This window comes from Trichomycterus rosablanca, chromosome 9, assembly GCF_030014385.1.
Source record: "Trichomycterus rosablanca isolate fTriRos1 chromosome 9, fTriRos1.hap1, whole genome shotgun sequence".
Lineage (NCBI taxonomy): Eukaryota > Metazoa > Chordata > Actinopteri > Siluriformes > Trichomycteridae > Trichomycterus > Trichomycterus rosablanca.
The window spans coordinates 33,474,522-33,501,634 of record NC_085996.1 but is presented as its reverse complement, the minus strand read 5'-3'; the positions used below and the strand labels follow the sequence as shown (position 1 = coordinate 33,501,634).

Genomic DNA, 27,113 nt, shown 5'->3' with positions numbered 1-27,113 from the left:
GCTGCTCCCTGGTATCAGTTTATCCAACAAAGACTCGCAGTGAGACCAGTGCAGACACCATCCCTCACCCTTCAAATGAGCACCTTCCCCTCACTAATGCTTGCCTAATAGCCTTCCGTCAGTCTTCACACGGACTGTTTATCACAAGCGACAAACATTTGCTGAGCAGAATTGTGATCCGCTGACTGTCTGTGTTTGATTTGCACACTGTTAAAGTCTCATGACAACGCAGAGGAAAATAAATCTCACAGCACCGCTGTATCCAGAGCGCATTTATGATCGCAGAGAAGGGATTTAAAAAATTTAATGATGCATGACATTATAATGCATATGATTCTAGCTGTATAATCTTCTTACATGTTTTTAATTAGGATGTTTAAAAGAACTGTGGTTGTACTAACATGGAGAATATTATGGTTGGATGGATGGTATGAGATTTGCAAAAGTTTTTAGCAAGTCTCCATATCTGAAATGGAAAGAAAGTTGTATTCGAAGAGTATAATGGTTTGAAAGATAATGGATCTACCAGGTCTAGAAATCAATGTATAGATTTCACCTCTATTTCAACAAACTTATTTTTTAATCGTTTTCAACCACAATATACACTGATCAGCCATAACATTAAAACCACCTTCTTGTTTCTACACTCAATGTCCATTTTATCAGCTCCACTTACCATATAGTAAGAACACTTTGTAGTTCTACAATTACTGACTGTCGTCCATCTGTTTCTCTGCATGCTTTGTTAGCCCCCTTTCATGCTGTTCTTCAATGGTCAGTACTCTTCCAGGACCACTACAGAGTAGGTATTATTTTGGTGGTGGGTCATTCTCAGCACTGCACTGACATTGACATGGTGGTGGTGTGTCCACCAACCAAAAATATTCAGCCAACAGCACCCCGTGGGCAGCGTCCTGTAACCACTGATAAAGGTCTAGAAGATGACCAACTCAAACAGCAGCAATAGATGAGCGATCAGTTGTAGCCTAGCAGTTACATAGATTAGGGCAGTTGTAGCCTAGAGGTTGAGGTACGGGAATAGTAATCAAAAGGTCGCTGGTTCAAGCCCCACCACTGCCAGGTTGCAGCTGTTGGGCCCTTGAGCAAGGCCCTTAACCCTCAATTGCTTAGACAATATACTGTCACAGTACTGTAAGTTGCTTTGGATAAAAGCGTCTGCTAAATGCCGTAAATGTAAATGTCTCTGACATTACATCTACAAGGTGGACCAACCAGGTAGGTGTGTCTAACAGAGTGGGCAATGAGTAGACACAGTATTTAAAAACTCCAGCAGTGCTGCTGTGTCTGATTCACTCATACCAGCACAACACACACTAACACACCACCACCACTGCAGTGCTGACAATGATCCACCACCTAAATAATTCCTGCTCTGTGGGGGTTCTGAACATTGAAGAACAGGGTGAAAGCAGGTTAAAAAAGTATGTAGAGAAACAGATGGACTACAGTCAGTAATTGTTGAACTACAAAGTGCTTTTATATGGTGAGTGGAGCTGATAAAATGGACAGTGAGTGTAGAAACAAGGAGGTGGTTTTAATGTTATGGCTGATCAGTGTATATAGTGCTCCAACAAAGTAGAAGTAAAAAACTAAAGAATACCAGGGCCACAGGATGATTTACATACATTTTTGCATTAAAAAAAGCAAATGTAGTCGGTAACTATTGGGGTATGTGTCCTAAATAACACATAAGATTTGCCACATCATCTGTGTTTTAGCAAAAACAACTTAGTAAAAAAGATACAGAGATTAAAGAGATGTAAATGTGTCCATGTGCCATAATGTGGAAGCCAATATCTTCCTCTTATTATTATTTCAAAGTCAGTTTTATAATACTTGATGCTTGATACTGTGATCAGTTTTATATAAACGCTCTTCAAAGGAATTTGCATGGACACCAGCAGCATTGATGATATGTAGATTTTATTCATTGCATTTTTTTTTGAACATACACTTATTTTGACAGCTTGATTTGATTCCATGAAAACCATGTCACCAAATCGTGTTATGTTTGAGGATCTGACCCTGCGTCCGAGTTATCTCACGGGCCTCGCTGCCGTTTGGGTTCTTTGTGTTATTGGCAATGACATGCAAACTCATCTTGCATATCCAGCAGACACGCTAAGCCTCATGAGGTTCGACCGGGGCCGTGGTGCTGGATATTAAATGCCCGGCGGCGTGAGATTAACTAAGTGAACTCTGGAAAGGAAACTTGAGAGACACATTATGCAGTTTGATGTTCTCCTTCAGGATGTATAATAGTGGTGATCTAATCATTGAACGTACACTTATCATTCTGTCAATGCTCCACACGTAGTGGAATACAAACTTTATACATTCCACCTTAGTTTTCAGTCAAGAGTCAAGTCAAGAGTGGCTTTATTGTCATTTCAGCTGCATACAAGTACATATTGAAACAAAACAACAATCCCTCAGGACCAGGGTGCAACACAGAACACAAGTGCGAACCAATACAATATACACAGTGCAGATAATCACTACTATAAATACAAGAGACATTTCTAATTTAAAAGTAATTGAGGGAGGTGGGACCAAAGACAAGTGTAGTGTTGGCCAGTACATGGTACTGAGTAAATGATTAGTGAGGTAAAAAACATACTGATATACAGTGTATCACAAAAGTGAGTACACCCCTCACATTTCTGCAGATATTTAAGTATATCTTTTCATGGGACAACACTGACAAAATGACACTTTGACACAATGAAAAGTAGTCTGTGTGCAGCTTATATAACAGTGTAAATTTATTCTTCCCTCAAAATAACTCAATATACAGCCATTAATGTCTAAACCACCGGCAACAAAAGTGAGTACACCCCTAAGAGACTACACCCCTAAATGTCCAAATTGAGCACTGCTTGTCATTTTCCCTCCAAAATGTCATGTGATTTGTTAGTGTTACTAGGTCTCAGGTGTGCATAGGGAGCAGGTGTGTTCAATTTAGTAGTACAGCTCTCACACTCTCTCATACTGGTCACTGAAAGTTCCAACATGGCACCTCATGGCAAAGAACTCTCTGAGGATCTTAAAAGACGAATTGTTGCGCTACATGAAGATGGCCAAGGCTACAAGAAGATTGCCAACACCCTGAAACTGAGCTGCAGCACAGTGGCCAAGATCATCCAGCGTTTTAAAAGAGCAGGGTCCACTCAGAACAGACCTCGCGTTGGTCGTCCAAAGAAGCTGAGTGCACGTGCTCAGCGTCACATCCAACTGCTGTCTTTGAAAGATAGGCGCAGGAGTGCTGTCAGCATTGCTGCAGAGATTGAAAAGGTGGGGGGTCAGCCTGTCAGTGCTCAGACCATACGCCGCACACTACATCAAATTGGTCTGCATGGCTGTCACCCCAGAAGGAAGCCTCTTCTGAAGTCTCTACACAAGAAAGCCCGCAAACAGTTTGCTGAAGACATGTCAACAAAGGACATGGATTACTGGAACCATGTCCTATGGTCTGATGAGACCAAGATTAATTTGTTTGGTTCAGATGGTCTCAAGCATGTGTGGCGGCAATCAGGTGAGGAGTACAAAAATAAGTGTGTCATGCCTACAGTCAAGCATGGTGGTGGGAATGCCATGGTCTGGGGCTGCATGAGTGCAGCAGGTGTTGGGGAGTTACATTTCATTGAGGGACACATGAACTCCAATATGTACTGTGAAATACTGAAGCAGAGCATGATCCCCTCCCTCCGGAAACTGGGTCGCAGGGCAGTGTTCCAGCATGATAATGACCCCAAACACACCTCTAAGACGACCACTGCTTTATTGAAGAGGCTGAGGGTAAAGGTGATGGACTGGCCAAGCATGTCTCCAGACCTAAACCCAACAGAACATCTTTGGGGCATCCTCAAGCGGAAGGTGGAGGAGCGCAAAGTCTCGAATATCCGCCAGCTCCGTGATGTCGTCATGGAGGAGTGGAAAAGCATTCCAGTGGCAACCTGTGAAGCTCTGGTAAACTCCATGCCCAGGAGAGTTAAGGCAGTTCTGGGAAATAATGGTGGCCACACAAAATATTGACACTTCAGGAACTTTCACTAAGGGGTGTACTCACTTTTGTTGCCGGTGGTTTAGACAATAATGGCTGTATATTGAGTTATTTTGAGGGAAGAATACATTTACACTGTTATATAAGCTGCACACAGACTACTTTTCATTGTGTCAAAGTGTCATTTTGTCAGTGTTGTCCCATGAAAAGATATACTTAAATATCTGCAGAAATGTGAGGGGTGTACTCACTTTTGTGATACACTGTACACTGATCAGCCATAACATTAAAACCACCTCCTTGTTTTTACACTCACTGTCCATTTTATCAGCTCCACTTACCATATAGAAGCTTTTTGTAGTTCTACAATTACTGACTGTAGTCCATCTGTTTTTCTATATACTTTTTTAACCAGCCCTGTTCTTCAATGGTCAGGACCACTACAGAGCAGGTATTATTTGGGTGATGGATCATTCTCAGCACTGCAGTGACACTGACATGGTGGTGGTGTGTTAGTGTGTGTTGTGCTGGTATGAGTGGTTCAGACACAGCAGCGCTGCTGGAGTTTTTAAATACCGTGTCCACCCACTGTCCACTTATACCTAATTGGTCCACCTTGTAGATGTAAAGTCAGAGACAATCGCTCATCTGTTGCTGCTGTTTGAGTTGGTCATCTTCTAGACCTTCACAGGGTGCTTTTGGCTGGATATAGTTTTTGGTTGGTGGACTATTCTCAGTCCAGCAGTGACAGTGAGGTGTTTTAAAACTCCATCAGTGCTGCTGTGATAAATTGTCCATCATCCAAACATTACCAGATCTGTGCAGGTGCCTTTTGATTGAGTACAGTCAGTAAGTGTTTACCTTTAAAGTATACAGTATATTGACCTATTTTTTCAGTACAGCATGAAAATACAGTAAAACAATGCAGCTTCTTCATGGCAATGCACTTTGTTGAACTGAAAACAGACAATGTGCCCAGTTCTCTCTCTTTTTTTCTCTCTCTCATTTTGTTTATGCGTTTTCTCCCCTATTTCTCCCTTTCTCCCCTATTTCTCTCATGCTTCCTCTGCACCAATGCTGATCCCCGCTCTGATTGAGTTAGAAGCTAACCCATGCCGCCTCCGATACGTGGGCAGCAGCTGTATGCATTTTGTCACCTACACTTTGACGAGTGCAGTGCGAATCAGCACTGTGTTTGGAGAGACACACCCTGACAGCACTCTTTTCTCATCTCTGTGCTGGTGCCATCAATCAGCCAGCAGAGGTCGTAATTGCATCAGTCATGAGAGAGTGCCTATCCGGCTTTAATATCCCACCCCTATCTGAACAACAGGCCAATCATTGTTCATGTGGTCGTCCAGCCCACCCGGCAGGCAGAGCTGAGACTCGACACGATGTATTCGAGATCCCAGCTCTGGTGTCCCAGCGTGTGTTTTTACTGCTGCGCCACCTGAGCGGCCATCCAGTTCTCTTTTCAATATAAAAAATAAGTTTTGTATATACAATATATTTTTGTTTTAATTTGTAGAAAATCCTTCAAATTATCCTGGACTGGAACATAGTGTTTAATAATGCATCGTGTTTACATTAACCAGTCTCACTGCAGAAATTCTTCGAGTGCCACTTCTTCACAAAGTGAAAACACATCAATGGAAGAAACGGGGAAAAAGTGTGACTGGGGTGTTGCTTTCGTACCATGCGACTCGTTAGCCGAACAAACTGTTCTACAATATTGTTAGCCTCTTCATGTGATATGAATTATCAGATGCTTTTTCTTAATAGCATGATATTTGGAAAGAAAAGAGCATCTATTCGTAGTGACTGATGTGAATATTCAGGTGGAAAATCGAACAGAAATGCATTTTGAATTCAGCTCACAGCTACAGTAATTCAGCCTGATGGATTTCCTATCCAAATCTGTACATTTCTGCTGGAATGCTGCCACCCCTGAAGATAAATATTATTCTGTTACGCTCGATACCGTTTATACAAATATCCAGTTACATGAGAGATTTGTTTCTACTTCAGCGTACACAAAAATCACTAAACTGTAACATTTACTTTTAAGTTACGAATGGATTTTAATTATTTCATAATGTTTCTTATCAATTGATTGTCAGAAGTCGTATTTCAATCTGCTGTGTGAAAAATATACATACAGCAAACCTGATATTTTATTCTTTCTCTTTTAGCTATTTTTACTTTAGATTCTTTGAAGTTTCTGCTATACTTCTGGCCCAACTATGCACAACCTCTTAGGAGTAGTGAAGGTCCTACCAGTGTTGACTAAAACAACATACAATCATATTAGAAGCCATTGGTCGTAATATAATCTCAGAATCAAAAATCAAAACACTCAACTGTTTAGGAGAGAGTAGTGCTCACAGGAATTGGTTTTGTTTAGATACAGTATATACACCAATCAACCATTACATTAAAACCACCTCCTTGTTTCTACACTCACTGTCCATTTTTTCAGCTCCACTTACCATATAGAAGCACTTTGTAGTTCTACAATTACTGACTGTAGTCCATCTGTTTCTCTACATACTTTCATGCTGTTCTTCAATGGTCAGGACTCTCCCAGGACTACCACAGAGTAGGTATTATTTAGGTGGTGGATCATTCTCAGCACTGCAGTAACAATGACATGGTGGTGGTGTGTTAGTGTGTGTTGTGCTGGTATGAGTGGATAAGACACAGCAATGCTGCTGTCACTGCTGCACTGAGAATAGTGGTCCACCAACCAAAGTGGGTAAAGAATTTAGATAACTGGGATTATTAACAACATAATACAAGAAAATAATGACTGTTAGACTAAACAGTGACTCTTCTTCAAAATTGTATGAATATATGCAGTAACTTTCACATCTACAAACCAATACAATCTGGATTTGATGCTAATAGTAGCAGACATGAGCCAGAAATAAGCCTCAGGTTGAATAGATGTGCAGTGTGTGAGCATAATAAAAAGCATTACTGTGTGCATCACATTTTTCTTACAGGGGTAATGAAGTGTCCAGAGCTTTGGAACTGATTGCACTCTTACTGGCCCCTGCTGCTGTTATAGATAGCTGAAGCTAAGCCAATGGCCAGATCCAGCTATCTGCAGGCACCACCACCACTGATGACATGATCACTCAGCATTTGTCATTAGCCAACAAGTCTCTGGAGAGTTTCTTGGCGTTCGGAAGTACATGCAAATCTATGTGGAAAAACATTTGCCTGTTTTCAGTCTTAATTCACATTTTTGGAACAATAATCGACCAGTTGTCAAAGACCTGGCCTGTTTTAGGCCATTGCTCGGACAGCTAATACTTCAGCCTTTTGAATAGAGGTCTTATCCACCATTTGCAGGTTGTGTTTAGCAATAGAAACCCAACACAACAGACCGCTGGTGCCAAATCTGTGGCATAAATACATTTTGGAGTACAGAACACAGCTCACCATGCCTTAGTCTGGACATTCATATGTACAATAATAAAAATACATGCTCTAGTTTGTAATAAGAGAAATGTTGTAAATAATTACATATACAGTCTGATTATTTGCAACAGATACAATATATCTGACCAGAAGTGTGTGGACACCCCTCACAATTATTGACTTTGATATTTAATTGACTCCACATACTTTGTTATGAGATGTATACTAATCCATTAAAATAAAAAAATGATGAAAATATAAAACTGTATGAAAATATATTATACGCGCTTCGTCTTGTGGTACCAGTTTAGAAAAGATCCTTTCCTGTTTCATCAATACTGTGCACTAGTTCGAAATACAAAATCCATTAAAAAATGGTTTGACCAGTTTGGTGTGGAAGTATGCCTGAAGATTGCACAGAGCCCTGACCTCAACCACAGTGCACATCTGTGGGATTAATTAAAACATCAACTGTTCAGCATCAGTATCTGACCTATAAATGCTCTTTAGACTGAATGGGCACACATTTCCACAACACGCCCCAAAATCTTGTAATAAGGCTAACTAAACATGGATGTTGTAATAGCCACAAAGGGAGGAAAAGGGTTGCAGTAAGATAAATGTCTGTGGTGTAAAAATAGAATCTCCTATAAGATTATAGGCTGCTGTCCACATACTTTTGACCATATAGTGTACATTAAGTAAAAGTATTTTAAAATCTTAAGCTGTAGTTTACATGGCAAGTTGTCATGGTGCTCTTACCTCTGTACTTCAGTGTGAATGTAATGTTTGTGAGATTAGAAGTACAATTATTATTGCCTTTAAACATTGCAAGCTACATTTTTGACTATTAATTTATTCATGTTTTAACATAAACATTTTATTTGTTTATTATGTCTAAATTTAGAAGCTTGTGGTGCTGCTTATTGCTTAGTCTTTACTGTGTAACTGTTGTTCTGGCTGTTTCAGGTTGTCCTGCTACTCTTTTATTAATAACTCTTTTAATAATAATAATAATAATAATAATAACAACAATAACAATAATAATAATAATAATAATAATAATAATAATAATAATAATAACAAAACAATAATAATAATAACAGTAATAATAATAACAAACCAACAATAATACTAATAATTATTGTTATTATTATTATTGTTTTGTTGTTATTATTATTGTTTGTTATTATTATTATTATTGTTTTGTTATTATTGTTGTTTTGTTGTGTTGTTGTTTGGTTATTATTATTATTATTATTATTATTATTATTTTGTTATTATCATTATTATTGTTGTTTTGTTGTGTTGTTGTTTGGTTGTTGTTTTGTTGTGTTATTATTATTAATTGCTCATGAGATTGTGTTTTTCTAACACTAAAATTACAAGCGCTGGCGTAACTCAGCTATATATTACGCTTACCCCCTTATGCTCACTGATGCTATTGAAATTTGGACATTTTTACCTTTTTCAGAAAGAAGATTTTAATGCAAAATCAGGTCTCTAACAATAGCTGATACACTGACAACCTGATATAGCTTACTTCTGTTGATGTGTTTACATGTCACTTCTTTTTATGTGGTGTTTTTGTTATTTATTTCATTCCATTAGTGTTTATTCAAATAGGATACTCAGCCGTTTAGATCACCAGGTTAAATCTGTTCCATCACCTGGGTGTCGGTAAATGGAAGAATTGTGATGCTTGTTTATCGAGTCTTTGGAGTTATGCTGTGTTTTAAATCAGATAAAAGCAGCCGTTGAGCCAGTGGACAGAACCCGGGGTGAGCTGATGTAGGAGATAGACTGGGTAGACCGAAAAACCAGGCGGTCCATGTGGTCATGTGATATTATTAAATCTACACTTCTACTCGGCTTTGTCATGCATCTGTCTCACTCTCACCATGTGGGGAGGTTAGGGGTGCTTCTACAGAGAACATGTGTTATTTCCAAAAACAGTTCCCATATTGCTGTAATAAAATGTTGCCGTCAGATACTACAGGAGTAAACAGTCTCACAGCTTTCATCTGAACTGGTAATGAGTGAACTGAAGCAAACATCAAGCGTCAATTACCCTCTCAATGGCATGAAGGGAAGCGGAACCTTTTTTATTTTAATGATGTGTTTTGCACTTTAAATGAGCAAATGTAACACTGGGCTACACAGACTGACATTTATTCCTTTTTTTTATTAAAAAGTGCACACAATGCTTTGAAGAGATAATCTAATCTTTGGCGTATCATTGGGAGTGACACAGTGACATTTTCTGACTGTTTGAAGAGTCTAAAATTTAAAAGTAGAATCTAAAATTTAAAAGTGCAAAAATGTAAGCCAGTCAGAGAACGTATACAAACTGTTATAAGCTGACATAATGTTTCACTATAGCTGTTAGTCCATTTCAATAAAATATTATTAATCATTTACACTGATCAGCCATAACATTAAAACCACCTCCTTGTTTCTACACTCACTGTCCATTTCATCAGCTCCACTTACCATATAGAAGCACTTTGTAGTTCTACAATTACTGACTGTAGTCCATCTGTTTCTCTACATACTTTTTTAACCTGCTTTCACTCTGTTCTTCATTGATCAGGACACCCACAGGACCACCACAGAGCAGGTATTATTTAGGTGGTGGATCATTCTCAGCACTGCAGTGACACTGACATGGTGGTGGTGTGTTAGTGTGTGTTGTGCTGGTATGAGTGGATCAGTGCTGATGGAGGTTTTAAATACTGTGTCCACTCACTGTCCACTCTATTAAACACTCCTACCTTGTTGGTTCACCTTGTAGATGTAAAGTCAGAGACAATCGATCATCTATTGCTGCTGTTTGAGTTGGTCATCTTCTAGACCTTCATCAGTGGTCACAGGACGCTGCCCACTGGGTGCTGTTGGCTGGATATTTTTGGTCGGTGGACTATTCTCAGTCCAGCAGTGACAGTGAGGTGTTTAAAAACTCCAGCAGCATTGCTGTGTTTTGTCCACTCATAACCAGCACAACACACTAACACATCACCACCATGTCAGTGTCACTGCAGTTCTGAGAATGATCCACCACCCAAATAATACCTGCTCTGTAGTGGTTTTGGGAGAGTCCTGACCATTGAAGAACAGCATGAAAGTAACAAAGTATGCAGAGAAACAGATGAACTACAGTCAGTAATTGTAGAACTACAAAGTGCTTTTATATGGTAAGTGGAGCTGATAAAATGGACAGTGAGTGTAGAAACAAGGAGGTGGTTTTAATGTTATGGCTGATTGGTGTATGTCCCAATTTCGTCCCAGAGGTCTTTTGTTTCATAAACTTTTACCAAAATGTCAGTGCCATGACAAATGCATAAAAAAACCTTCATGTGCACAAATTTCTACTGACATTCTCCTAACGTCATCCCACCCCAAATCAGCAGAGGCAAGCCCATTCTTAGGCATCTACTAATATTTGGCCATATAGAGTATGTAACACATATTTCTATTCATTATTTTATTTTTATCTAACAGCTCAGAGTGTCGGTTGGACCACTGTTGCTTAAAAACACTCTTCACATGGCAAGAATTCAGCCTTGACAAGGGACCAATCCATCACAAAGCAGCACATGCTCACACTGTCACTTATTCACTCCCAGCGCAGTGCTAGGTAAATTAGCCAAATTGCTAATTTATCGTTTTTGGACGGTAAAAAACAACCAGATGAAAGGATCTGCAGCCCCTCTCACAGATAAGAGTCTTTTAGGTCATCATCAGGAATCATGAAGAAATTGACTCCTGATCTTGGCTCGTGAATTGATTAGATTTAATTAATGACTCTGAGCGACTACTTCCAGCTTTAATTCTTTATTCTGGCTTTCAGCGGAAGTAAATAAATGACTTACATTAGTCTTATTATTCACAATTCAGAGGAATAGAGTTCATTAAGGGGATTGTAAATCAAGTATTGGCAACCATGTACTTGTAATCATGCATTGATAATAGAGAACACTGATGTTGGTGTAGCAGAGTAAAATCATTTAGATCTTGTCAGGTTGAATCTCTAGAGTCTGATTCTTTTTTAAGTGCCAGACTGAGGTGAACCTCTCCACTCCTCCCCATGCTTTTAAATAATGAATCACATTTAAAACATGAATCTTCATAGCAGTCTACGCTATAGGAACGTACATACTGTACATGGACATCCTTTTGACCAGCCTGCACCTGCTCTGCATATATAAGGGTGGGCATTGTTGTTGGATTAAAAGACTGGCTGTACAGCAACGTCACAAATCATTAATTCATTTATTTAGTCTGTTTAACCACCACTTTATCCAGGTCAGGGTTGTGGTGGGTCTGATTCATTGGGAGAAAGGTAGAAAACATCTTAGACAGGTCTCCAGTCCATAGGATGGCTATGTGTGTGTGTGTGAATATGGGCACACACACACAAATTAACACACAATTACAAAGAGGGCTATTTTTGTAGCATCAATTGGCCTGATTGCACTTCTCGGGACTTGTGGGAGCGAACCGGAGCACCCAGAGGAGACCCAAAAGGACACATAGTGAACATGCAAACTCCACACAAAACAAACTCTTCTTGCTGTGAGGCGACAGCGCAACCAATTGCACCATCATGCTGCCCTTACATCACAGATCATCTAGAAGATAATCAGTGGTCAGGTCTCCATAGAGTCCACAGAATTTTCCTACACCAATCTCATCAAACTATGTCTGAATGTAAATGTAAATGAATGGGCTTCATTTTTAACACGACATTTCTGTTCCAGCATGACTGTACCTCAGTGGACAAGGCTTGCTGCACATATCTGATTTAATATGACTAATCGTTTACACCTAGAAGCTAAAATGCTTAACTCATTAGTAAGAAGGTTGTCCACATAATTGTAGCTTTGAACGCTCTGGTAGAAAATAAGAGAGACATGAATCTTACAAGATGGATTTGATAGATAAGAACTGCTGTACGTTATATGACAGGCGGCACCGTGGCTTGGTGGGTAGCACTGTCGCCTCACAGCAAGAAGGTCCTGGGTTTGATCCCAGGTGGGGCAGGCCGGGTCCTTTCTGTGTGGAGTTTGCATGTTCTCCACGTGTCTGCATGGTTTCCTCCCACAGTCCAAAGACATGCAAGTGAGGTGAATTGGAGATACAAAATGACTGTGTTTGATATAACCTTGTGAACTGAATGTAACCAAAGAGTGTAAAACATGGTATTAAAATCCTAATAAACAAACAAACATGTTGCAGGACATTTAAACACCACATTATACAGATAAAGATATTTACATTTACAGTTTTACTTTTGTCATTTAGCAGATGCTTTTATCCAAAGAGACTTACAGAAGTGCTTGTATAGTAAATGTTTTTTTTACTCTAGTTTAAGTAGACAACAGTCAACAGATCAAAGATATAAATCTGCTGAAATTCTGTTGGAACAAAGGAATAGGTGAATTTTATTTTTGTTTTGCCATAGAAGTGCATGTTAGTTCTCATCTTAAGTACTTAGTAACAAGCTGGGTCATTAACCTTCTTTTGAAGATGATGAGAGGTACCATTTGGGTGCAAGTACAGAGAAGAGCCTTGATATGTGTCTTCCTCGAGTTCTGGGTGCAGGATCAAGACGAGTGAGACATTGTGTGGTACAGAGTTCTCTAAGGTACACTATATTGCCAAAACTATTCGCTCGTCTGATGATGTCGGCCCACCCTTTGCAGCTATAACAGCTTCAACTCTTCTGGGAAGGCTTTCCACAATTTTAGGAGTTTAGGAGTGTGTTTATGGGAATTTTTGACCATTTTTCAGAAGTGCATCTGTGAGGTCAGACACTGATGTTGGACGAGAAGACCTGGCTCACAGTCTCCGCTCTAATTGAGGTCAGGATTCTGTGCAGGGTCTTCCACACCAAACTTGCTCATCCATGTCTTGATGGACCTTTCTTTGTGCTCTGGTGTGCAGTCATGTTGGAACAGGAAGGAGCCATCCCCAAACTGTTCCCACAAAGTTGGGAGCATGAAATCCAAAGTCCAAAATCTCTTGGTATGCTGAAGCATCAAGAGTTCCTTTCACTGGAACTAAGGGGCCGAGCCCAACTCCTGAGAAACAAACCCACACCATAATCCCCCCTCCTACCAAACTTTACACTCGGCACAATGCAGTCAGACAAGTACCGTTCTCCTGGCAACCACCAAACCCAGACTCGTCCATCGGATTGCCAGACCGAGAAGCGTCATTCGTCACTCCAGAGAACACGTCTCCACTGCTCTAGAGTCCAGTGGCGGCGTGCTTTACACCACTGCATCCGACGCTTTGCATTGCGCTTGGTGCTGTAAGGCTTGGATGCAGCTGCTTGGCCATGGACACCCATTCCATGAAGCTCTCTACACACTGTTCTTGAGCTAATCTGAAGGTCACATGAAGTTTGGAGGTCTGTAGCGACTGACTCTGCAGAAAGTTGGCGACCTCTGCGCACTACGCACCTCAGCATCCGCTGACCCCGCTCTGTCATTTTACGTGGCTACCACTTTGTGGCTGAGTTGCTGTTGTTCCCAATCACTTCCACTTTGTTATAATACCACTGACAGTTGACTGTGGAATATTTAGTAGCGAGGAAATTTCACGACTGGACTTGTTGCACAGGTGGCATCCTGTCACGGTACCACACTGGAATTCACTGAGCTCCTGAGAGCGACCCATTCTTTCACTAATGTGTGTAGAAGCAGTCTGCATGCCTAGGTGCTTGGTTTTATACACCTGTGGCCATGGAAGTGATTGGAACACCTGAAATCAATTATTTGGATGGGTGAGTGAATACTTTTGGCAATATAGTGTAGCTTGGGGCTGGTCCATTTTTGGCTTTGTAGGCTAAATCAAAACAGGACAACAGCAACATTTAGGCAGAGGTAACAGTAGTTGGACATAAAAACTTGGTGGACATTTGGTGGCTTTACTTTTTAATCACTTTAGTATTAGCTGTATACTAAGCCATTGATCTGTATTGATTTGTATTTAATTGACAAATTATTAGAACTTCCTGCTCTCTATCATTGGCAAACAGCTCTTTTATTTCTGAATCAGTCTGATTTCTTAGGTGATTCAAATAAGCAATCCTCCCTGTAATATATCAGCCTCTGTTCACACTCGAGCCCTCATGATAATTACTCAGAAATTGTAGCAGGGCTCGTCCTGTTAGATTCACGTCAGTCCACCTGGGTTTAGGCGCTGGCTTGCAGTTAGACTTTCATGTTTCTCACTTAATAACTGTTACATTTTCATGAAAAGGGCACATGTTAAATGTGCTAAATTGCTACGTTCTCTTCGGACTCCACATGTGAGGGAAAAGACCACGGGGACCGGCTGAAGTAGAATTAATTCATGTTTTATTAGTTTCAGGAGTAAAGCCTGTAAAAAAAACCAACAGAAAGCAGCAGAACAATATTTTTATTCTGAAACAGACTCTGGAAGAAATGTGATAAGTAGGGTTTGTGATGTAAGAGAGTCTTTTGTACAGGAGCTCTATCGCTCATACAAAAAGCCCTACTTTAACCTGGGCAAGAATCAGCCTGTTTCACTTTTACACCTTCATAAAGTCCTAATCATCTCCTGCAGGTTTCATGAATTAATAAATCAATGACAGAAGGGTGAAGGAGGGCTCACCTCAGATCAGTCTTCCTACATGTAACTGTCTATCTGAGCAAATTAAACAGGACAATGTGCTCCACTAGCTAACACACTCAGGACTGGATGTAGGAACACTGTAAAAAAAAGTATTGTAATTTTACAGTAAATAACTGTAGAGCCTTTTTTTTTTTTTTACAGTAAATAACTATAATGTGTTAACAGTTAATTACCATCATTTTACAGTAAAATGACCGTAAGCTTACAGTAATATACTGTACATTTCCAGCATAGTTGCCAGTAAAGTACTGTAATTTTACAATAACTTACTGTGGAGCATATTTACAGTAAAGAACTGTAATAGGTTACCATTTCATTACCGTAATTACCATACACACTGCACAGTAAGTTCCAGTACTGCAGTGAAAACCTAATTGCAATTGATAATACAATAAAAACTAGACGTCTTTACAAAACTTAATGTCACACAAAACAAACACTACAATTTTCTTTTTATTTCCTCTTTTATTTAAACAGTGTGAGTTTTGAACAAAAACATACATATTCAACAATTCAACAAACCCCCAAAATTGTTGCCAGTGTTTGTGAACATTTAGAATTTTATGCATAAAAATAATCTAAAATAACATCAACATTTTAATACACATCCTTAAAATAGATTACAAAAGAAGAAAATATGGGAAGAAGTTAGTGGCACTCACGCAATCGCAAAACTGACAGTAAAACATTATAGTAAACAGCTTATAAACCTGAACAAACGTAGCAACATCTGAACATAAAAAAACTTTAAGCTTTGGCATGTGTCTGGGCTTGTCTTATATTATTTTGTTAACTCAAAACCCGCCAATGTCTGGCTTGTGGGTGGTAAGAAATAGCAGACAGATATATTTAAAATTACTATACTAAAACAAAAGCAGTAACAATAACAACACCATCAGTTGAAGTGTATACTAACGTTCTCAAAAGAACCTCTAAACACACCGCTACCGTTATACAGCACTATTAACAACTTAGCTCTTGAAACCAAAAACACCGAATTAACTCTGATTAAAAAGCGTCGATGAAATGAACACATAAAGTGTCAAATATTTTTTATATTTTACCGCGTTTTAAATAAAGTTTGCAATTCAACCACCTCAACTGTCAAGGCACATTTGAATGGACCCGATATAAAAACGAATATTTTTGTTTCCTAAACAGCGGTTTACCACACGAATATAGACGTATACTAAACCTGGATTCAGAATCAAACAATATCGCGTTTTGCTGATGCTGATTAAAAGAAAACAGTGTTCATGTAAGCTTCTAACTCCTGCCTAAAGAATGGAAATCCAAGCATGCATTGCGGTTTCTTGTATTTTACTGTAAACTAAGGCACGTCCATATTTGCCCAAATATGTACAGCATAATACTGTAAATTATAAAAACAGTATTTTACTTTTACAATGCATGTAAAATGAATAACTAATTTACTAGCAGCTGACTGAAACTGCTCCCGACACCTGCTACTAACTGCACACTGCATTTAAACTTGATTACCAGGCAGTTAGAATGCTTTGTTCTGATTGCCCCCCTCCCTTACTGTGTTTTAAGGTAGGGAAAAATACACAACAAGATTGGATGAATCACCAAATAACTCGTTTCATTCTAGAGGTGTACATCAGTCCTGTTTAATTATCTTGGAAAAGCATTAACAGACCGTATTCCATCATTCACATTGATTCCTGTTTCGTTGTTCCATCTGTTCCTCAGAGTGTCAGGAGCAGATCAGGTATTGACTTGTAGGCTCATTTTAAAAAACATTTCAAATTGTAAGACTCAGTATATTCTGCTCATCAAGTCAGTCAAACAAAAAGACACAAATGTTTATCTGTTTTTTAATTAACAGAGGTGATACACATTTCTAGTGAGTGTGGTGCACTTTTCTCTTGTAGTCTGGGCAGTGGTAGCTTATTGGTTGAGATACTGGACTAGTAATCAGAAGGGTGCTCCAATTGCCTGCATATAATTCAATTACAGTGGTAAGTCTGGTTGGATTAGGCATCAGCCAAATGCTGTAAATATAAATGTTGGCAGTAATAGCACTTATTGGCTTGAAAGCCAAATGTTATGCCACCCCAATGGTATTTTATGGTGTATATATATATATATATATACACTGAACAGCCATAACATTAAAACCACCTCCTTGTTTCTACACTTACTGTACATTTTATCAGCTTCACGTACCATATAGAAGCACTTGACTGTAGTCCACCTGTTTCTCTGCATGCTTTGTTAGCCCCCTTTTTATGCTGTTCTTCAATGGTCAGGACTCTCCCAGGACCACCACAGAGCAGGTATTATTTAGGTGGTGGGTCATTCTCAGCACTGCAGTGACACTGACATGGTGGTGATGTGTTAGTGTGTGTTGTGCTGGTATGAGTGGATCAGACACAGCAGCGCTGATGGAGATTTTAAACACCTTACTGTCACTGCTGGACTGAGAATAGTCCACCAACCAAAAACATCTAGTCAATAGCACCCCAAGGGCAGCGTCCTGTGACCACTGATGAAGGTCTAGAAGATGACCAACTCAAACAGCAGCAATAGATGAGCGATCGTCTCTGACTTTACATCTACAAGGTGGACCAACTAGGTAGGAGTGTCTAATAGAGTGGACACAGTATTTAAAAAGTCCAGCAGCGCTGCTGTGTCTTATCTACTCATACCAGCACAACACACACTAACACACCACCGCCATGTTATCGTAATGGTTGTAATGTTATGGCTGATCAATATATATGTACATATACAACCCCTGGCAAAAATTATGGAATCACCACTCTTGGAAGATGTTCTGTCAATTGTTTAATTTTGTAGAAAAAAAATAAATCACAGACATGCCACAAAACTATCATTTTTCAAAATGTCAACCTTCTGGCATTAAGAAACAATAAAAAAAAGAAACAAATATAATAGTTGTGGTCAGTCACAATTGCTTTTTTTAGATCAAGTAGAGGAAAAAAATATGGAATCACTCAAATCTGAGGAAAAAATTATGGAATCACTCTGTAATTTGCAGTTTAAAAACAAAACATCTGCAGCAGATTAGATTTGCTAATTATTCTTCAGTTTAAAAAGAGTGCTCACACCTCGGAGAGCTGTTGCACAAAGCAGATTGTCATGAATCATGGTTCCAACACAAGATATGTCAGTTGAAACAAATGAGAGGATTATAAAACTCCTTCAAGAAGATAAATCATTGTGGAATGTCGCAAAAGATGTTGGTTGTTCCCAGTAAGCTGTGTTTAAAATCTGGACCAAGTACAAACAAAATGGGAAGGTTGTAAAAGGGAAGCATACTGGTAGACCAAGTAAGACATCAAAGCATCAAGATAGAAAACTTAAAGCAATATGTCTTGAAAACAGAAAATGCACAACAAAACAAATGAGAAACAAGTGGCCGGAAAGTGGAGTCAATGTCTGTGACTGAACTGTAAGAAATCACCTAAAAGAAATGGGATTTACATACAGAAAAGCCAAACAAAAGCCACCATTAACACCTAAAAAGAAAAGAACAAGGTTAAAGTAGGCTAAAGAAAAGCAATCGTGGACTGTGGGTGACTGGATAAAAGTGATCTTCAGTGATGAATCGCGAATCTGCATTGGGCAAGGTGATGATGCTGGAACTTTTGTTTGGTGTCTGTCCAATGAAATTTATGAAGATAACTGCCTAAAGAAAACATGTTAATTTCCACAGTTGTTGATGATATGGGCCTGCATGTCGGGTAAAGGCACAGGGGAGATGGTCTTCAATAAATGCCAAAGTCCACATTGACATTTTGGACGCTTTTCTTATTCCATCAGTTGAAAGGATGTTTGGTGATGATGACTTCATTTTTCAAGATGATAATGCATCTTGCCATAGGGCAAAGGACGTGAAAACTTTCCTTCAAGAAAACATATAATGTCAATGGCATGGCCTGCAAATAGTCCGGATCTCAATCCATTTGAAAATCTCTGGTGGAAATTGAAGAAAATGGTCAATGACAAGGTTCCAACCTGCAAAGCTGATCTGGCAACAGCAAGAGACAGTTGAAGGCAGATTGATGAAGAATACTGTTTGTCATTAGTTAACTCCATGCCTCATAGAGTTTAAACCATTATAAAAGCCAGAGGTGGTGCAACAAAGTAATAATGGTGCAGTGTTTTCTAATGATTCCATAATTTTTTCCTCAGATTTGAGTGATTCCATATTTTTTTCCTCTACTTGATCTAAAAAAAAGCAATTGTGACTGACCACAACTATTATATTTGTTTCTTTTTTTATTGTTTCTTAATGCCAGAGGGCGGTTGGAGCTCACTGATTGGTTGTGGAGGTGATCACTGAGGTGATAACACAAAAACTAGTGCGCGCTCTACATAGACGCGTTTTACGTCATCCTATGCGCGCTCTCGAGAAGGAGGCTGTTTGAAACCTTAGATGCCTTAATAAGCTGTAGTTCGGTATCTTAACATTTCAGGAACGAGTGAGCATCGGAAGTGTCCTTGGCTTAAAACATGGCTGACGGTGCGGAGAAACGGAATAACGTAAATAAATGATTATTGAACTTGTATAAACTTGCACATGTGTCTTTATTTGCAAAATCGAGCTTGTGAGTTGACATGCTTGCGCACTGTGCTATCCCATCCCATTGGTTTGAATGGCAAAATGCTAACTGTTCGCTTAGTATAAGACAGCCCCGATATTAATATCAATGATGAACGATCATGAACATTTTGCTACCTTGCCTTAAATGTAGGCATAATTCAAACAACACTTCAATGAGAAAAAAGATTTATTTTAAAAGGAAACTACAGGAAAGAGACAGACTGGTTGCATTGCATTAAGTTTCATAAAAATCCTCTCTTGTGCAGAGATGTGTTTGTGCCTGTGTTTGTTTCTGCTTTAAAACATACACGCCATGAACCAATCAGATTTAACATCATTAAACGAGTTTTTTCTCAATTATTTGTCATAATAGTACTAGCGCTCTCTTTATCTGTGTGTGTGTGTGTGTGTCGCTCCCCGTGATAACTGCGCAGTTCTAATCGGCTGTATTTCACCCACTCCGCTTCGCATCAGTAGATGGAATTAATCAGTCACTATAAAATAAAAATACATGTAGAGAGCTCCCTAGCTTTTCGAACACACCCTATATAACAGAGTCGCGACTCGGGTTCCTTTAGTTCATTTCAAAGAGCCGTTCAATAGAATCGTATCGTTCGCGAACGACCCATCACTAACAGACAGACACGCCCCCTACACGCCTGCGCGGTAATACCGTATACCGCGGTATTTTTTGAAGACGGTATGAAAATCGGCAATATCGCCCAACCCTAATATATACAGGTCCTTCTCAAAAAATTAGCATATTGTGATAAAGTTCATTATTTTCCATAATGTAATGATAAAAATTCAACTTTCATATATTTTAGTTTCATTGCACACCAACTGAAATATTTCAGGTCTTTTATTGTTTTAATACTGATGATTTTGGCATACAGCTCATGAAAACCCAAAATTCCTATCTCAAAAAATTAGCATATCATGAAAAGGTTCTCTAAACGAGCTATTAACCTAATCATCTGAATCAACGAATTAACTCTAAACACCTGCAAAAGATTCCTGAGGCTTTTAAAAACTCCCAGCCTGGTTCATTACTCAAAACTGCAATCATGGGTAAGACTGCCGACCTGACTGCTGTCCAGAAGGCCATCATTGACACCCTCAAGCAAGAGGGTAAGACACAGAAAGAAATTTCTGAACGAATAGGCTGTTCCCAGAGTGCTGTATCAAGGCACCTCAGTGGGAAGTCTGTGGGAAGGAAAAAGTGTGGCAGAAAACGCTGCACAACGAGAAGAGGTGACCGGACCCTGAGGAAGATTGTGGAGAAGGGCCGATTCCAGACCTTGGGGGACCTGCGGAAGCAGTGGACTGAGTCTGGAGTAGAAACATCCAGAGCCACCGTGCACAGGCGAGTGCAGGAAATGGGCTACAGGTGCCGCATTCCCCAGGTCAAGCCACTTTTGAACCAGAGAAGCAGCACTGGACTGTTGCTCAGTGGTCCAAAGTACTGTTTTCGGATGAAAGCTAATTTTGCATGTCATTCGGAAATCAAGGTGCCAGAGTCTGGAGGAAGACTGGGGAGAAGGAAATGCCAAAATGCCTGAAGTCCAGTGTCAAGTACCCACAGTCAGTGATGGTCTGGGGTGCCATGTCAGCTGCTGGTGTTGGTCCACTGTGTTTTATCAAGGGCAGGGTCAATGCAGCTAGCTATCAGGAGATTTTGGAGCACTTCATGCTTCCATCTGCTGAAAAGCTTTATGGAGATGAAGATTTCATTTTTCAGCACGACCTGGCACCTTCTCAGTGCCAAAACCACTGGTGAATGGTTTACTGACCATGGTATTACTGTGCTCAATTGGCCTGCCAACTCTCCTGACCTGAACCCCATAGAGAATCTGTGGGATATTGTGAAGAGAAAGTTGAGAGACACAAGACCCAACACTCTGGATGAGCTTAAGGCCACTATCGAAGCATCCTGGGCCTCCATAACACCTCAGCAGTGCCACAGGCTGATTGCCTCCATGCCACGCCGCATTGAAGCAGTCATTTCTGCAAAAGGATTCCCGACCAAGTATTGAGTGCATAACTGAACATAATTATTTGAAGGTTGACTTTTTTTGTATTAAAAACACTTTTCTTTTATTCTTTTATTAGCATATGAAATATGCTAATTTTTTGAGATAGGAATTTTGGGTTTTCATGAGCTGTATGCCAAAATCATCAGTATTAAAACAATAAAAGACCTGAAATATTTCAGTTGGTGTGCAATGAATCTAAAATATATGAAAGTTTAATTTTTATCATTACATTATGGAAAATAATGAACTTTATCACAATATGCTAATTTTTTTAGAAGGACCTGTATATGAACTACTGGTGAGAATATATAGTATACATATATAAATGTATCAAATTCAAAACTACTGGTGAGAATAACGTGATGGTAAATTCCAGTTGGAACTGGAGTTGGAACTGGAGTTGGAGTGTGTATTTGCAAAGCTAACATCATGGAATCTTTGAATGGAAAGAAAGACCCAAAAGGACCAAAACAGCTACAAAAAGGATAAAAGTTTATGATGTAAATATGAACACACATCTGTCAACATGAAAGAAAAAGGAAAAATGTAAAGAAAGACCTGATCTGATGGCACTGTCTCATCAAAGAAACATAGATGTCCCTAACACTCTCTCACTCACCTCTATTGATGTAAGTAATAGCAGGAGCAGAGTACAGTCTCAAATATAAAGTAAAATCTTCCCTTCTGTTTCCAAAAGAAATCAAATGGACTCACTGAGTAACTTTTTAAAACTAAGTTTATTTGTGGGATCTTTTTGCATTTATAAGCACATTAAGCTTTATTCTGAAATGAACAATACATCTTGAAAATATTGCATACTTGTGTTGTTTAAAATTAATATAATTGCCATTTTAACCTATTAGTCTGCACTTAACCACCCATCATGAACTGACTGTTGAAAACATTCTGCTTTCTCCTTTAAAAAAATAACATTTAAGTGAGAATTGAAAGGCATCTGGTAACATCGGACAATGCAACTGAAAGAAATACATTTGTAAAATATGTAAATAATCTCTATCTTGCACTTCTGGTTATGCCTAGTTCACACTACTCGATTTTTGCCCTGATTTTCGCTTGGCGACTGGTCGGCGCTAGATTTGCCGGCGCTAGATTTGCCGGCTCCGGAGCAACTTTTGAGTTACTTGTCATGCGTGTTTGGTTGAAATATTTTTATGATGTTCTTTAATAGACATTTAGTTTTTTTTTTTTTTTTTTTCTTTCCATAGCTCCCCCTTCTGTCAGGATCGTGCACTCAGGACATGCATGTAATGTGGAGGAGGAACGCTACACAGAAAGGGTGTACACTATTCGTGAGGGTGAAACCCTGGAACTCACCTGCCTAGTAACTGGACATCCCCGGCCACAGGTAAGCCTACTTATTTATTTATTTATAAAATGGTTAAGTAAAATATTTTAGATAAATAACGTAAATAGTGAATACAACAATTAGTTGAATTTAATGCAGAAAATTACCATAGATTTTAAAACAACTATGGAGGTAGAACTGGACTATGTGGAGGTACCAAAGGGTCATGACATTCCATACCATGCTCCAACTGTCTCTGTGTTTCAAACAGTTTATCTTTATATTGAATTTAATACAAATAATTAAGAAATTAGAAAGTACTCTATGGATTCACATCTCATGTGTTAGTAATGCAGCCTGTGAGTCTTGGCTTTTATTTTTCATTTCTCTAATAATAAAGATGAACTTGTTGATCTCTGGATTCTTTTCCAGCAATTATAACCAATTATAAAAACAATACAATGGCAGTAATGGCTTTGTTGGGTCAGGACTGTGTACACCAGGTTTGCTTTAATAATTAATTAAAAGAATAGAAAAAAAAAAAAACTGGCCTTGTGGAAAAATGGTTATTTCCTCTTAGGTACTAAATCAGCCAATTAACTACTGTGTATTAAAACTGGTTTCAGTTAAACTGGAGGTATTTAGGCTTTTTTTCTTTTAGTAAAATTGAATCGATACTAGTGTGATGGGATTGATACTTTAATTTGACTTTTTCTCTGCTACATTCAGCACGTTTCTCCGGTTTCGTCAGAAAGTAAAGACCATAGCTGCGTCCGGAATCGCATACTTAGAGAGTATGTACTAGATTGGAGGAAGTATGCACTACTCTGCCGGTAAAAAAGTACATACTTCCAGTACAGAAGTATGCAGTATGCACACAACACCGCTACGCACTACATCCGCCATCTTTCCAACGTCAAGTGATGACGTGGGACGTGATGACGTAATATCACCATGGTTACAGACTCATTACAAACCCCACTCGCCAAATTTTTGGATATTTATCATGTTTTTGTTATTAATTCGTCTTTAAAATGTTTTATTTTATTTATCTTACTTACACTTGTAAACAGAGGACCGCTATCTTTCTTGTTTCTTATTACGCTTCGAACGCCTACGCAGCTCCAGTTGCATTATGGGATACATTAACGGACCGCAAGTGTGCATCGCTTGCATACTCAAACATGGCTGCCCAATAAGTAGGTCATCCGGGTACTTCTCGCGTACCTCTTTGTGTATTGTATTCGGACATACTAACCGCTCTCGCGTCCTCATTTCGCGTACTTGAGTATGGAAGTATGCGATTCCGGACGCAGCCCATGTCTGTACACACTCCGCTCCTCTCACATTTTACATGCACTACTTTGCTCCTCCCCTCCTGCTCTGCTGTGTTGTGTTGTGGTACTGTCACGTTGTTATGTTGTTAAAATTCTAACAGACATCAGTACATTAGTAGGCATGGGAAGATTGTAAGTTTTTGAATACTTTGTATTGCAAATACAGAAATAGGGGCGATTTTATGGAAATAATAGTGTAAACTATACGTATGTAAAGTACGGACGCACCTTATGCACATGAATCGGAGCATGCGCACTTGCTCAGTGAGGCTCTTATTTCGTGTTTTGGTGAATGAGAGCTCTTTTCTTTTGACTTTGTGCTTATATATGTAAACAGATTATGTAAATATAAAAATATATGTAAATTAACAAGGACACTTGTATTTGGTCACTATTAAAAATTTACAAATGTATTCACTCATTCACAACTATGCGTTAGCCGCTTTGTGGTAACGTTGTGAGAAAGTAAAGCACCAGAAACAAGAAATCGGACCACTTTAAACAACTGAATTTATTTACAACCCTACTGAGAGCAGCTACTTACAAACAATTTATGTATTACAATAATACACTTAAATGTCATGAAAATTTATTCAAATTTAGCAATTTAAGGATGCATCTACCTTAATTAATAAAACGTATTGGTATCAGTATCGATATCGTCGATACTGGCCCTGTATTTACTTGGTATCGGATCGATACCAAATTTTGCAGTATCGCACACCACTAATGGACAGTTAAAAAAAAAAAAAAAAACTTATGAGAATAAAATAAGAAACTATTTCTAGTGCTTAATAATTAAAAACTGTGAAAAATCTCTCTGTATGTATGCAGTACTTGCTATATTTTTGACATCTTATCTCACTTTCAGTTTTACAGTGAACAGCAGTGAACAGTATGTGGGTCATGCCCTGTGTGACAGGTTTTAATTGAGACAGTAGCCAGTTCACACATACAGTAAACCCCTGACTGATAGTTCAGCCAGCACTATTCAGACTGACCCTCTAGTCTGTTAATTTAAGACTATCCTGCACTCTACTCACTCTCCCTCGCTTCCTTTCTCCACCCATCATCAAATCTGTGCAATTAAAACATTAATAAAGGTTTCACTTTTATTTATTAATGCTTTCAATTAGCCAGCTTTAGCTGTAATGCCCATTGGCTTCAGCTTTTCAGCTTTTCGTTTGGAGGGGCGGAACGCTGCAGGGAGATCCAGCTCCTCTCTTTAATCCATTCTGGTGCACTGGGTCTGCTTCTCACATATTTCCCAGCTGACTTTGTATGCATTACCAACCGGATAAACACCACAAACCCAGAATAAATTTGTTTGCTGGAGCTTAACCAAGCTAAAAAGATCTTTTTTTTCTGTGGCTTAGCTGATGAATATACTTCACTGTAGGACAGGATCATCTCTATGGGCAATGCTGTTGCTTTGCTTTTAAATTACAAAGACACAGGACACAGTTGTAGCCTAGTGGTTAAGGTACTGGACTAGTAATCAGAAGTTTGCTGGTTCAAGACCCACCACTGCCAGGTTGCCACTGTTGGGCCCTTGAGCAAAGCCCTTAACCCTCAATTGCTTCGATTGTACACTGTAACAACTGTAAGTCGCTTTGGATAAAAGCGTCTGCTAAATGCCGAAAATGTAAAGAATAATACACTGAAAGGGGTGTATATTTTAAATGCATTGTTTCTACACTTACTGTCCATTTTATCAGCTCCACTTACCATACAGAAGCACTTTGTAGTTCTACAATTATTGTCTGTAGTCCATCTGTTTCTCTACATACTTGTTTAACCTGCTTTCACCCTGATCTTCAATGGTCAGGACTCTCCCAGGACCACCACAGACCAGGTATTATTTGGGTGGTGGATCATTCTCAGCACTGCAGTGACACTGACATGGTGGTGGTGTGTTAGTGTGTGTTGTGCTGGTATGAGTGGATCAGTTTTTAAACACATCACTGTTACTGCTGGACTGAGAATAGTCCACCAACCAAAAACATCCAGCCAACAGTGCCTCGTGGGCAGCGTCCTGTGACCACTGATAAAGGTCTGGAAGATGACCAACTGAAACAGCAGCAATAGATGAGCGATCGTCTCTGACTTTACATCTACAAGGTGGACCAACTAGGTAGGAGTGTCTAATAGAGTGGACAGTGAGTGGACACAGTATTTAAAAACTCCAGCGGCGCTGCTGTGTCTGATCCACTCATACCAGCACAACACACACTAACACACCACCACCCTGTCATTGTCACTGCAGTGCTGAGAATCATCCACCACCCAAATAATACCTGCTCTGTAGTGGTCCTGTGGGGGTCCTGACCATTGAAGAACAGGGTGAAAGCAGGCGAAAAAGATATTTAGAGAAACGGATGGACTACAGTCAGTAATTGTAGAACTATAAAGTGCTTCTATATGGTAAGTGGAGCTGATAAAATGGACAGTGTGTGTAGAAACCAGGAGGTGGTTTTAATGTTATGGCTAACATTAAATATGTGGTATTAAGTCAAAATTTTATTTGTTTACACTTTTACTATGGACATTGTCTCAAAAATCCCTAATAAGTAAGTCAAGGGCAACACTGGCAAGGAAAAACATCCTCCTTATATAAAAGAAACTTTGAGAGGAACCTGATTCAACAGGGACCCATTCTACTTAGGTGGCCAACAGATTATCCTGATGAATTAAAATAACATTAAATAAACGATGGAGTGAAAAA

The 27,113-nt window shown here is 39.2% G+C and overlaps 1 protein-coding gene across 1 annotated transcript in view; it reads left to right on the top strand.

The window, feature by feature from the left end:
- Positions 1 to 27,113, top strand: part of LOC134320089 (MAM domain-containing glycosylphosphatidylinositol anchor protein 2-like) — a 312,736-nt gene that overhangs the window by 71,576 nt on the left and 214,047 nt on the right. Inside the window, exon 2 of the mRNA XM_063001391.1 lies at positions 22,972 to 23,111. Coding sequence (XP_062857461.1) covers positions 22,972 to 23,111 — 140 coding nt within the window. The remainder of the gene's footprint in view (positions 1 to 22,971; positions 23,112 to 27,113) is intronic.